A 13,090-nucleotide genomic window follows, 5' to 3' on the forward strand; every position below is an offset into this window, starting at 1 on the left:
AACCACTTAGCAGTGCAGTGCTGCTGGAGCTGACTCCTAATATCCAACTTGGTGTTATTTAACTTGCCGAAAGCACATCTTAAAACCCATTTACCGCTACCATTAATCCATCTCTTGATCGCGTACTGCCAGGGTTTTATCGCGCGTGACACTTACTTTGAAGATCCAAATATCCGTAATTCTGTGTTCCTGTGACAAACTGATGTGTGTGGTGTCTTCACCGGTTGTTGTTCTCTCGGTCGATGGTGGATAAAGCCGACCGCGAGTATCACAGCGCCTGCTACAGGCCGTTGAAAACGCTTGTCTGGCCCAGAAGCTGCCACCGCAATGTCGTTTTTGAGATACAGCGGTTTTACTGCAGGGCTTAGAATGGAAGTGGATGCGCGCGCATCTTCAAAATGGCCGGTTGTGTGTTGTGTTGTCAGGGCTCCAGACTAACTTTTTCACAGGTAGCACTGGTGCCACCTACCTTTTCATTTGGTAGCGCCACCACAAATTAGGTAGCACCATGTTTTTCTTTGTATAGCGTGGTATTAATACATGATCTTATCATGCCCCCACATCGGGCGCCATTTATTTATGTAGTGGTTTCCACCATAAGGTTTGAATCATAAAACCCCCTACAAAGGTCACTGTGTAAAAAACAGCAACCTACCTGGTTATACTTCAAAACACTGTAGATGGTTTCAACCCACCACAAAGTCACTCAGTCAATAAAGGCAATATTTATATTCCACACACAGAAAGTCAGTTTAAGGTTTTGTGTTGAGTCCAAACCTTTTGGATTAATATCCATATATGTACAATATCTCCATTACCATTATCCAAATGAATTCCTTATTATAATATTTTTACATTTTGGAAAAAATCTTTTGCAATGTGAAATGCCACCAAATTCTTAATCCTTTTCCTTGTCTTTATGGGCCAACTTGTGAAAGCTGCATGCTTTTATTGTGAAGGCAAAAGTTTCTGAATGCTCTCAGAGCCTGCATATCTCCGCGTGCTGAAAATAGCTGATCTACAAGCTCACAACGCGTCGCGGACGTTGTGAGCTTGTAGATCAGCTATTTTCAGCACGGAACACGAAGAATAAATCAGGCATCAGTGCTCTTCACTCACTGGGAGGGAGATTAATGTATTTTGTTGGCCGATCATCATGTATGGACGTATGGTATGGACACATAGGCTACCTCCTCGATGCAAACATAAGCTTTGGAAGCTATTTTTCGTGGCACATTTCGTGGCACATGTTTAATCAAACAACACGTTCTAAGCTTAGCTATGCGCGCTCCAGTGAAATTGTACAGCTGAGAAAGATTAGTTAATTTGTGTCGGATAAGCTGCGTTCAGACCTGAATATATATTCACCTCGGTTCATCCAGTTTGTACCGCGGCAGGTCGCGCCGTGACCGTTTGCGCAATTCTCGTCTTTGAATTGACTTTGTATGTAATCGCGCCGCTCTGACCATCCAAGTCTGAAGGGCTTATTTGTGGGTTTTCGTGAACGATCGTTCTTTGAACACTGGGCGTCAGGCGAACGTCCAATGTGTTCAATCAATGGAACGGGCAAGCACTGCGGGATGTTTTTTTTTTCCTCCACTCATCCTTCCAGCAAGTCGCACCTGTGCGACCTCATTACATTTTAAGTATCACCCTTAATAAATGAAGTCGCATATGCGACCTAATAGGTCGCACGCTGGAGCCCTGTGTGTTGTTGTCCCAGAATATCGTTAGCGGTAGCAAGATCAGCTAGCCATCGAAGCCGATCAAACGGCGATTAAACAATTCAAACCCGAGAAAGCTGTGTTTGGCGTAGAGGTTATAAAGATTAGGTTCTCGTGTTCCATGTGTTCGGCGGCAGGTGGGTTAAGGCTCTGTTCCATCATGGTCAAACAGATGCACTCTTCAGAGTTATGGGGGGTCCTTGAAATTATAAAGTTTGAGAACCACTGAACAGAGCCTTAATTAGTATCATCGGTAACACCCATCGGTGGTCCGTGGCTCAAATGCCGAATAAATAATGGTTTGAAAACCACTGCCGTAGCTCTCTTATGATAATGTCCTTCTGTCCCACACAGGAACTGGGCAGTGTGTACGGCACCCTGGCAGCCATCCTCAACATAGGAGACATAGAATTCACTCCTGTCGCTACGGAACACCAGACCGACAATAGTGACATCTCCGACAGCGCTGTCCTGGAGAACGGTGAGAAATATGGGCCCTTGAGTAAGGGCACGGTCACACACACACGCGCGCACGCACGCACGCACACACGCACACACCACACTTTATTCTACCTATGAGGGCAGACTCAGACTCTGACATATTGTTTCTGCCGAAACAATATTAAAATTAAAATAAATAAACGCTCCATTCCCATTGAAGTGCATTGGCAGAATCCGCCGTCATAGGTAGAATAAAAGTGTGGTGTGTGTGACCATGCCCTAAATGTGCTCTCCACCACTGGTGTACATTTTCCTTTAACATGGAAATCTTGCCAGCAAAAGGCAGTTCTACAGAGCTGTCTAGACGGCTGTTATCTGCTTGATGTGATGGATGAGGAATTTCTGGACCAGACGACTCAGGGCTTTCGCTGACCAGCGAAGACTAGCCTCTGTTATCTCTTTTTCATGAATAATGGAATAATTTCTGGCCTGTTTGTCCAAAGACGACGGCTAATACATATTGCTTTGTTTATGTTGATCCGTAATACACTGAACGCACAATGAGTAACGGCCACACATTCATCATCGATGACACGTGAATATCTCTGCTGTCTGGGAGCAACCACCTAACTCCAAAATAAGCTAATGAAAGAAATTATTATTTCTATTTAACAATTAACTTCTATTTTCGAGTTAACTGCTTTAGCAGACAGTTTGAGGGTCCAACAATGGACGGTTTCGTTCAAAGCATGGTTTGAGGTTTCGTCCAAAGCACTTTTTACTACTATTCATTGGTTCAATATTGTTTTAACCAACACACAGATGTAAAGGGTGTTTTATAGCAGTGATTTATTTCTGTTGCTCCAGCGGCGTCCCTGCTGTGCATCCGCTCTGAGGAGCTCCAGGAGGCTCTGACGTCCCACTGCGTGGTGGCGCGGGGGGAGACCATCGTCAGGCCCAACACCGTGGAGAAGGCAGCCGAGGTATGAGGCAGTGTTGATACCGTCGACTAAAACTAGTCCACAGGAAATATTCGTCGACTACATTTTTTTTCACTGACGAAAACTTCATAAGCTATGATGACTAAGACTAATTAAGACTAAAATGTTAAGGAGGGATTAGTGGAGAAGAGATCCAGTAGCACTAAAAGACAAGTCATTGTATGTTTGGCATGCACGTGGGTGTTGCGCTCTGAAAATAGCAGATCTACAAGCTCACAACGAGACAAAACTATACAACTTTTCAAATGACTAAAACATTCAGATAATATAGAAAATATGACATTTTATTACATTTTATTCAAAAGACTGACTAAAACTAAATCAAAATGTCCTGTCAAAATCAACACTAAGGTGCGGGACGCCATGAGCAAGGCTCTCTACGGACGCCTCTTCAACTGGATCGTCAACCGCATCAACTCCCTGCTGCGGCCCGACGGCCAGCTAGAGTGAGATGTTTGTTTGTTTGTTTGTTTTTCACTTACAAGATCATTTAAAATGAATACACAAAGTGACCGTTAAAATTTGAAGGGGAATGCCTAAAACCCCCCTAGGAGCTTGAGAAGTGGCATTCTCAGGGAACATTTGTCCATTCATAGGATACATTAGGATACATGTCTGTTTGTTTGTTTGTTTTTCACTTACAAGATCATTTAAAATGAATACACAAAGTGACCGTTAAAATGTGAAGGGGAATGCCTAAAACCCCCCTAGGAGCTTGAGAAGTGGCATTCTCAGGGAACATTTGTCCATTCATAGGATACATTAGGATACATGTCATACAGATGAAGTGTATAATGAAGAAAAAAAACAGCAAAAGCATATCGCAATAGTAAAAGTCAAAGTCACACAAAGTAAACCTCTAGGGAAGATATTGAATGGACCCAGTCATCTGATTCTAAAACATATTTTAGTCACCTGAAAAATATTTCAGGTGACTAAAATATGACTTGAAATATTGAATGTATTGAAATTGCATTGAAGGCTATGACTAAAACTCAATCAACATTTGCTGTCAAAATCAACATTGGTCCTTCTTCTCCTCTCCTCCACCAGAGAGGAGGACGTCGACAAGGAACTGAACATCGGCATCCTGGACATCTTTGGCTTTGAGAATTTCAAGAAGAACTCCTTTGAGCAGCTCTGCATCAACATAGCCAACGAGCAGATCCAGTTCTACTTCAACCAACACATATTTGCATGGGAGCAGGTACAGTGCAATATAGCCTACTGGCCACCACTGACAACATGGCCCACCATGCATTAAAATCATCTAAATCAGTGCTTTTCAACCTTTTTCATGACAAGGTCCATTATTTATTCACCATTTCAGCCACGGACCACCATTTGATAAGATTTAGCCTCTCAGACCCCGGCCAAAACCTATAATATGTTGTTGTCGTTGGATAAGGAATTGTACACAGTGCCATGATGTACAGTATTGAGGTTGGTACCATAGGACAGATAACAGGCACATGTTGATCAAAATCACAATCGCGACACACGGCCAAAGCATTTCCGGGGGACCCCAGCCAAAAACGTTGAGAACCCCTGGTGTAGACTATAGAGTAGACTAATTGTAACTTAAGTAATGCAGACCCATTAGGGTCCATTTGGTTTCATTTTACACTCTCAAGAGTTAAAGATCTATAACAATAACGGTCCATTTGGTTACCAACTCTCCATCATTTAGTTGGTAACCACCTGGAACCCCCTCAAGGACCACTGGTTGAAAACCACTGATTAAAATAATCTAAATCAAGTACTGTATTTAGTTACACAATTTTGAGGTTTAACTTCTACTCCACTATACATCTCAGAGGCAAATTTGATACTTTTACTCCCCTAGAATTATTTTAAAATGTTTGTTACTAGTTACTTCGTAGATTTGGATTATTATTACAAAGCATACATTAACCACTTCAGCCCTGCTTTAGCTATTTGAAAATAGCAGATCAATAGCAGACAAGCTAACAATTAACACTTAAAATGATTGTGACACTAAATCAACAAATTTAGCTGGGGACCCCCTGGCACCTCCCAAGGACCCCTGGGTGTCCGCGGACCTCAATTTTAGAACCAATGACCTGTCACCTTATGGCTCAGGAGGGCCGGCAAGGGGTGAATAATGTCAGCGTCTTTATTTACGGGAGATTGGGGTGTACACGCATGTATTCTCCATGAAGGGTCTCGTGGGGGTGTTTCTGCCCCAAGGGCTACGAGAACAGTTTGCTAATGTTAAATGATTTGGTCTCCCCCCATGGAGATAGAGGCGCCATAAATCATCCCCCAACAAGGGTCAATTAGGAATCGGAGACGGTTAGTACAGGAGGTAATCTCACTCTGGGGCGCTGTTGGCAGTGGGCCCAGAAATATAGTTTGTCCTGCGCTGCAACGTATGCAGCGGTGCCTGAGGGGGCTCGTAATGTGCACGGAAGTGTTTTCATATCCATCAAAAGGACCCCGAGGTAATAATCCAACTCAACTGTGTGAAATAGAAATATCATATAATATAGCTTGGCTCCCCAGACCAACTGTGACTGACAAATTGTATATTGTGCAAATGGTCATGAATAGAATAATCTGAATCTGTAGTCTCTCAATTATATGAATCTTTATTGAAAAGTTTCTCTGATATCATCTCTGCAACAATACGTGCTTCTGTGACAAATCATGTTTTTTTTAAGCACATCGGATATATAAATATATATAAATATATAATAAATAAATAATTACGCGTTATTAATCGTTAATATTGAATTAAAGATGTAAACAAATTCTGCACTTAATGTTTCATCTGCTCTCATTAGCAGGGTTATAGAGACTGAATGTACCTTTCCCCACAGTATGGATGCTGGGGTTTAAGTGAAAATAATTGAAGAAGATTTACTAGATAATTATGAGAAACACTTTCACAGGCTTAAAGAGCAAAGCTGTCAGCTGCTTGCTGCTGGCAGTAGGTCTACTCCATGTGAAGTCCTCTCGCTTTACAATCACCAATCTGCCAGGAGCAGTACCTCACCCTGTCACACTCCTCTATGCCCTGCCAGGATCAGTACTTCACCCTGTCACTGTCTCCTCTATGCCCTGCCAGGAGCAGTACCTCACCCTGTCACTGTCTCCTCTATGCCCTGCCAGGAGGAGTACCTCAACGAGGAGGTGGACGCTCGCATGATCGAGTACGAGGACAACCGGCCCCTCCTGGACATGTTCCTCCAGAAGCCCATGGGCATGCTCTCTCTGCTGGACGAGGAGAGCCGCTTCCCACAGGCCACTGACCAGACCCTCGTAGGCAAGTCCTTGAAACCTTGAAATGTATTGTGGTACTCGAGTCCTTGACTCGTCTCGAGTCCGGTCTCGGGTGCACATTTTAATTTACTAGGTCTCGTCTCGTCTCGGCTCGCCCTTAATTTGAGTTGGACTTAACTCGGTTTCGGACCAAGGGACTCGTGACTCTTAACCCAGGAGTCCACTCGAGTCACGAGTGACTATAATGCAATGCAATAAATGTATTATACCCATTATGAGCCCATTCAGATTAACATGATAATAACATGGCGCTTATAGACAGCTATACTTGTTAAGTAACAGAGCTCTCGCATTGTTTTCTTTAACTGGTCTCGGTCTCGACTCTGTCTCATCCCCCCGTCGGTCTCGACTCGGACTCGACTCCCTCCCACACACGGTCTCGGCGTTTTGAGCTTGTCGATCTGCTACTTTTTAATACTTTTAGAATTTGAATCCTGAAAAGTAACAGTTCTGGACATACCTGTATGAGGTTTCCATCCAGCAGAGACAATATTTATTTAACGCAATTCTTTTCCTCATTTTATTACTTTATACTTGACCTCATGAGTCAGTATAATATACTTTGTAATGTGTTATGATTATTGTTATAAGTATTATGAGTACATGAATGGTGAATGTTTGTGACTATGATTATATACAGTGGTATAAGTGTGTTTATAATGCATTATAGACACAGGCTTCATAGAAAGTGTGAATGATTTATTTTTAGGAACACATTTCACAACTAAAATTGTGTAGTTTCCATTGTCACTCATTTTATAGATAAACATATGATTGTCCCGTGATTGTCCTCATTCAGCAACACTTTTCTTTCTGTAGACAAGTTTGAAGATAACCTCAAGACCAAACATTTCTGGAGGCCAAAGCGGGTAGATCTTGGTTTTGGCATTCAACACTATGCTGGAAAGGTAAATACAAGGCTATAATACAGTACAGTATGTGTCAGTTCCCCCCTGCGGCCTGATATGTCTAATTATTATTAATAGTGTCCACAATCAGAATTACCTTTATTGCCACATCACATGTTTACAAAGGTAAAAAAAAAAGTGGATAATGTGTTTTGTGCAAGTTTATAATTTTTGTTATTTCCATTGAAAAGCATGGCAGCAGATGTATACTATACCTGATATACTATGGACTTTACTTAAGGTACAAAAAAAACGGTTTGTGACCGGCGGAAAGATGCTAATATATCACTCTGCAAATCTCCTACTGGACATAAAATGAGTGTCTCAGGAATGCGACAAAAAAAACAATCTCCATGAATTCAAGGCTTCATGGGGTGTGTAATTGATAGAAAATAATACGTCTTCTGTGGTGTGTTAATCCTAATTGCCCTACTTGTGATTGTGCTGTACTCAAATATGAATATGTGTGGCTCCTCTCAGGTGATTTACAACGCTTCAGGCTTCCTGGCCAAGAATAGAGACACCCTGCCGGCTGACATTGTTCTCCTGCTGAGGTCGTCGGAAAACACCCTCATTCAGAAGCTGGTCACCCATCCTCTCACCAAAACAGGTACGGTGGAAGGACGCCTGCCCCTTTTCCTCAGAGCACCTAAAAACAACGTCAACATGCACTGAATGGTTCCATTTCCATCAATCTCCCAATCTCCCTGCATGATTCAAATCTGGACTTGTTGCATAATAATATAATTTATGGTTAAAACATGACCTGCCCTTTCCTCCCAATACTGTCACCAGTGAGTGGCGTTAGTGGGTTAGCGAGCACTCGCTGTGTTCATTTGGACAGCACACAAGGGGGGGGGGGGGGGGGGGGGGGGATTTGCTATTCTGTGCCTATTGGGCACAGAGCCAGCCAGTATTGCAGATGTGGTGCTTCCTGCTTTTAAAAGTAAAGTGGGCAAAAGCTCATTCATTTACATAGGAGCCACAGAGTGGAACAGCCTGGAAGGCAGTGTTAAACTGACATCCAATCTGAGGTCATTTAAACAGAAGACTAAACTATGTGGCTACTGGAAAAGGTTCCCCTATAAAGGGCCATCTTAGAGGGAAGGATATAGGGACGTACATATTGTGTTGTGTATGTAATGTATATGTACTGTTATGTGTATGTATTGTGATGTAGTTTAAAGTATTGTTCCATTCAGTGTGAGAGGAAGCTCAGTGGAAATAAGTCTTCGGACTTTACTGTGAAATCCTTGAATCGCTGATTATAATGTTTTATTATGATTGCTTTTCTAAATAAATCAAATCAAATCAAATCAAAAATTGGGTTGCAACTCGGACGGCGCTGAGTGAGCTCAAGCGAACTTCGCAAAGTTCGACACGGCAACTCGCTTGCTTTAGCTTGTTCGGTGGTGTGTCATGGCTCTATAGTAGCAGAGCCCTCCTTAACCCACTGATGTCACCCAGGACACTTTGCAGCTAAAACACATGACCATAATGACTACATAATGCATTAGCTTCATCAGATCAAACAATGAAAAGGCATTAGAAAGTGTTTGGGAATTTGTTTCCCCAATTTCCAGGTACAGATTGGCTTTGTCTTGCTTTTGCTTTCTCTTGATTTCTTAATTTTCTTGATTGGTGTATGATTGTGCTAACTATCGCCTAATGCCAGTTCTCATGCATGATCTTTTGTGTTTGTTTCACAGGCAACCTTGCCCACACCAAGGGCAAAGGTGTAAACACCCTGCGCACCTCCACACCTACACCTACACGCACCATGAACATGACCAAGGTAATGTCAGCACTCTTCTACAGGTTTGCCGTTTAAAAGTGCTACGGGTTTCTCTATCAGTCTCTTTTAAAGGGATACTTCACTTTCCAACTTGTCTGGGGTCATTTCAACGTCTACTCACTACTCAGCCTTTTGTGATATACCCCAGATATTTTACATTAATTATATCAGACACGCCCCCTTCCTATACAAACCCATTGTAACTTCAGACTCCATTTTAACCATGTTAGATTCAAACCTTGGTTATGGTGACCAATCGTTATTCTTGATACTGAATCAAGCAACTTAAAAACTGTCCAGGGTGATACGTTAAAATGGTTACCTTATTGACCATTTGCAGTAAGTTGTTTCTTTTTACATTTCCCCTTTCATCTCCCATTTCTCTCTTTCTCTCTCTTCCCCCTGCCTTAACCCCAAAGTTGGGGTTATACACTTCTTTGTCAATCACTGAGGTAAAGGATACATATATATATACATATATATTGTACATTCATTTCCATTGTTCTTAGTGCTTTGTGTTTGAATAAATGTGGTATTAAAGCTAGGCATACCTGTATGGTTTGTGTTCAATATAGTCATTCTCTGTTCTGTGATGGAGCATGCATACAGTCTATGTATGTATGTTGGTGTACGTGTACTGTACTAGACCCCCAGGCATGGCTGAGGGAAGTAGGGGTGCTGGGGGGGCTGGAGCACCCCCTCCCCCCAGGCACAGCCCCCCCTCGGACAGGAGGGGAAAAATAATAATAATTTTAATCAAAACACATTAGGCCTAATAAATATGCTGTATCACAGTATCTGCGCCTTATCCTGGTTAATTGCCTGTGTCAGTTTGTTCATATAACGTGCGTGTGGAGATGGAAAGTAAAAGCCAATTTTCGGTGCACGTGCACCCCCTACTGAACGTTCAGCTCCTCCTACTGTAAATATTTATTATATATTTATTTATAAGGGGGCACGGTGGCACAGTCTGTAGTGCTGTCACCTCACAGCTAGAAGGTCCTGTGTTGGATTCCCGCTGGGGACGCTGTGGGCACTGGGTGCGTGCGTGTTCTCTCCTCCACGTCATCAGTGCCCATACCCAAAAATTGGCGAAAGGGCTTTTCTGTGTGGAGTTTGTATGTTCTCCACGTGTGCCCTAGGGTAGGTGCCATCACAAAAAACATGCAGTAATCCTGGTCTCTAAACTACCTCCCCCTGGCCTGATGGAGGGGAACGGAACTGGTCGGAATAACGTGTTCCTTCCACGCCCTACGTCCGGCCAGGGAAACTCCCCCCTGTCAGGTGAAAAGAAGCAGATTGGACTCCTCATGCATAGAAGGAAGCATGAGGTCAGTCCGCTGCCATCCCCAGGTTGGCAGAGGAAGTGTAGCGCCCAGGATTACATACCCTGTATACACGTATACTGTATGTTGGTTTGTTTACTGTTTAACAATGTTAAATGGGCATTCCACTCATTTTCAACATTTTACTATGTCATTAATATACCTTAGAGCTGTTGTGTGGAAATAATAAAAAGGTCCCCCCATTCTGTGTTTCCTAGAACTAGAGGTCTGAAAATAAATCTTTTTTTTTCATAATTACAGTTCTAGGAAACACAAAATGGGGGGACTTTTTTTTAATTATTTCCACACAACAGCTCTAAGGTAATTAATGGTAATTAATGACATAGTAAAATGTTGAAAATGGGTGGTTTTCCCCTTTAATCATTAAGCTTATCATCTAGGGACCCCCCAAAATAATTCACCCCAGTTTGGGAACCTCAGTATGCTATAGGATTCATGTGGTTAAAAGTTCACTCATCAGTGAATGATTACAAAGAAGAGTGAATTCTCCATTATGTTTTGCAATCAACATAAGATGTTAACCCGAACATATGTTTCTCCTAGTTGTCAGGATGAATGCGCATCTTTCTTTAAACTTGAGTATGTGAGAGCGCTGTGATTTACCTAAATTGTCACTGCACACATCCCACTGGGATGACAAGTTTATGGCTTAAGGCAATTTGTACCCTAAGAGCAACTGACAATAGATACAAGCTGACTTTTTTTTGATGAGTTCATGAATATATTAGCATTAATCTGCATATTTTTGAATGTTGCCTGAGAAATTAAGCCCATCAAAGGATTTGTTTTTAAGAATTCACTTTGTCGCATTAAACTGTATGTTTAGCTGTTTGCTTTAGTTGATTTCAGTGCTGTTTGCTGTGTGCTGTATTGTATAGTTTGCTAAATGTTTGTTGTACCATGATATACTGTATATGCAATGTTACAATTAATATTACCTACGGTATTATGACCAATATTAGCAAATATTTTCACAATTCATTAATTTCCCCTTTATATTATAGTTCGCTCTGCCAGTATTTCATACATGTCACATGCAGATCTTCGGTACTAATTCATTTGTTGAGACTATTTTGAAGTAGCCTAATGCATCTGAACAAGTTGCAATTATCCTCTTGATTTGGCACACTCTTTTCATTTATGCCTTTTCATACGTCTCTTTTGCAGCCTACTTGGAAATTAATGCTCAGCCCTGTGAACAAATCCTTGCCTGTTCATGACACAGTACCACTGATGGTGATTTAACCTGTCCAATCCTGGGTAATTTTTAGATGTATAGATATAGCATATATATAAATATATATACAGTATATATATATATACATGTATTGTAACGACCCTGCGAAAGACGTTCTCTTTTTAGTGATAAATATAGCATTCCATTTTGCTTTGGTTTTGGGTAGTCTCTTTCCAGTATGTCGGGTAACGTTCTTTTTGTTTTATTTTAATCTGGTTAAGTCCAATGGGATTTCTGTCTGGTTGTGCTTCCAGTAGTCACTGGTATTTATATCGGCTACAGCTACATCATGGCACCCAGCTGATTTACACCCCTTTTCAGTATGAAGGAGCTTCTCCTGATTCAAAGGGAAGACGCAGGAGGCCAAGTGTAATCTACAGTGCAAGGATTTCACTCTCATTTGCCCCAAAATAGATACTGTATGTCCAAACTGGAAAGAATTTAAAGCAGCACTCTGTAACTTTCCTCTTCTACCCCGGATTTTGACCCAGTTTCATGCACAAATGCTGAAATGTTTACTATTGAGCTATTAGCCTGCCTGCTTGCTCAGGGGATACATTGAATCTTGACCATTAGGTCAAAATTCGCACACATAATGGAACAAAACAGTACGGCATATTTGTCTAATGGCAAATATATCAGATCTAAAAGCTCATAGCGTGTTACTTTGTGCTGCGCTATGAGCTTGTAGATCTGACTTTTCTTTTTAAATCTTGACAATTTGTGCCAAAACAAACCAAAAAAAACCTATATTTTGGTGAAGGAAATACCGCCTCTCATTTTCCCAGATGGCCTATTGGGCTTAGTATATATATATATATATATATATATATATATATATATATAGTGTATATATATATATAGTGTATATATATATACAGTATATAGTATCCCCATAACAATCCAATTTGACTAATGATAGACGAAGGAAGGCACTGGAGCTCAATGTGCAGGCACATAACGTGACGTTTCGATGTCAATACATCTTCATCAGGCCATGACCTGTGCCTTCCTTCTTCTTCACATACCAGCTCCTGAGATGCCCCGGACCAGCCTGAATTTGGCTTGAGTCGTGCATGGTGTAACTCCAACATAACTAATGTTTCTAGTGATTTATGACCAGTTTGTTTGTTTGTCCATCAGGGTGATCCCGGAGAGTCCTCCTCACACCCCAGAGCAACCACCAACATGAGGACACAGACCGTAGCTTCCTACTTCAGAGTAAGTGCATGTTTCCTTGCTATAGTTCTCGGTTTAATACTTGTTTTACCCCCTTTTTGTCCCAATGTAGTAGTTATGCCAATTAATTCCTCCCCACACATGCTGTGTTGT

The 13,090-nt window shown here is 41.7% G+C and overlaps 1 protein-coding gene across 1 annotated transcript in view; it reads left to right on the top strand.

The window, feature by feature from the left end:
- Nucleotides 1-13,090, top strand: part of myo3a (myosin IIIA) — a gene marked incomplete at both ends in the record, with an annotated part of 53,810 nt that overhangs the window by 22,208 nt on the left and 18,512 nt on the right. The window contains 9 exons of the mRNA XM_079489326.1: nucleotides 2,079-2,205; nucleotides 3,033-3,148; nucleotides 3,518-3,612; nucleotides 4,220-4,373; nucleotides 6,302-6,455; nucleotides 7,292-7,380; nucleotides 7,861-7,990; nucleotides 9,090-9,175; nucleotides 12,902-12,979. Coding sequence (XP_079345452.1) covers nucleotides 2,079-2,205; nucleotides 3,033-3,148; nucleotides 3,518-3,612; nucleotides 4,220-4,373; nucleotides 6,302-6,455; nucleotides 7,292-7,380; nucleotides 7,861-7,990; nucleotides 9,090-9,175; nucleotides 12,902-12,979 — 1,029 coding nt within the window. The remainder of the gene's footprint in view (nucleotides 1-2,078; nucleotides 2,206-3,032; nucleotides 3,149-3,517; nucleotides 3,613-4,219; nucleotides 4,374-6,301; nucleotides 6,456-7,291; nucleotides 7,381-7,860; nucleotides 7,991-9,089; nucleotides 9,176-12,901; nucleotides 12,980-13,090) is intronic.

The sequence above is a fragment of the Electrona antarctica genome (assembly GCF_951216825.1).
Source record: "Electrona antarctica genome assembly, chromosome: 20".
In the NCBI taxonomy this organism is placed as follows: domain Eukaryota; kingdom Metazoa; phylum Chordata; class Actinopteri; order Myctophiformes; family Myctophidae; genus Electrona; species Electrona antarctica.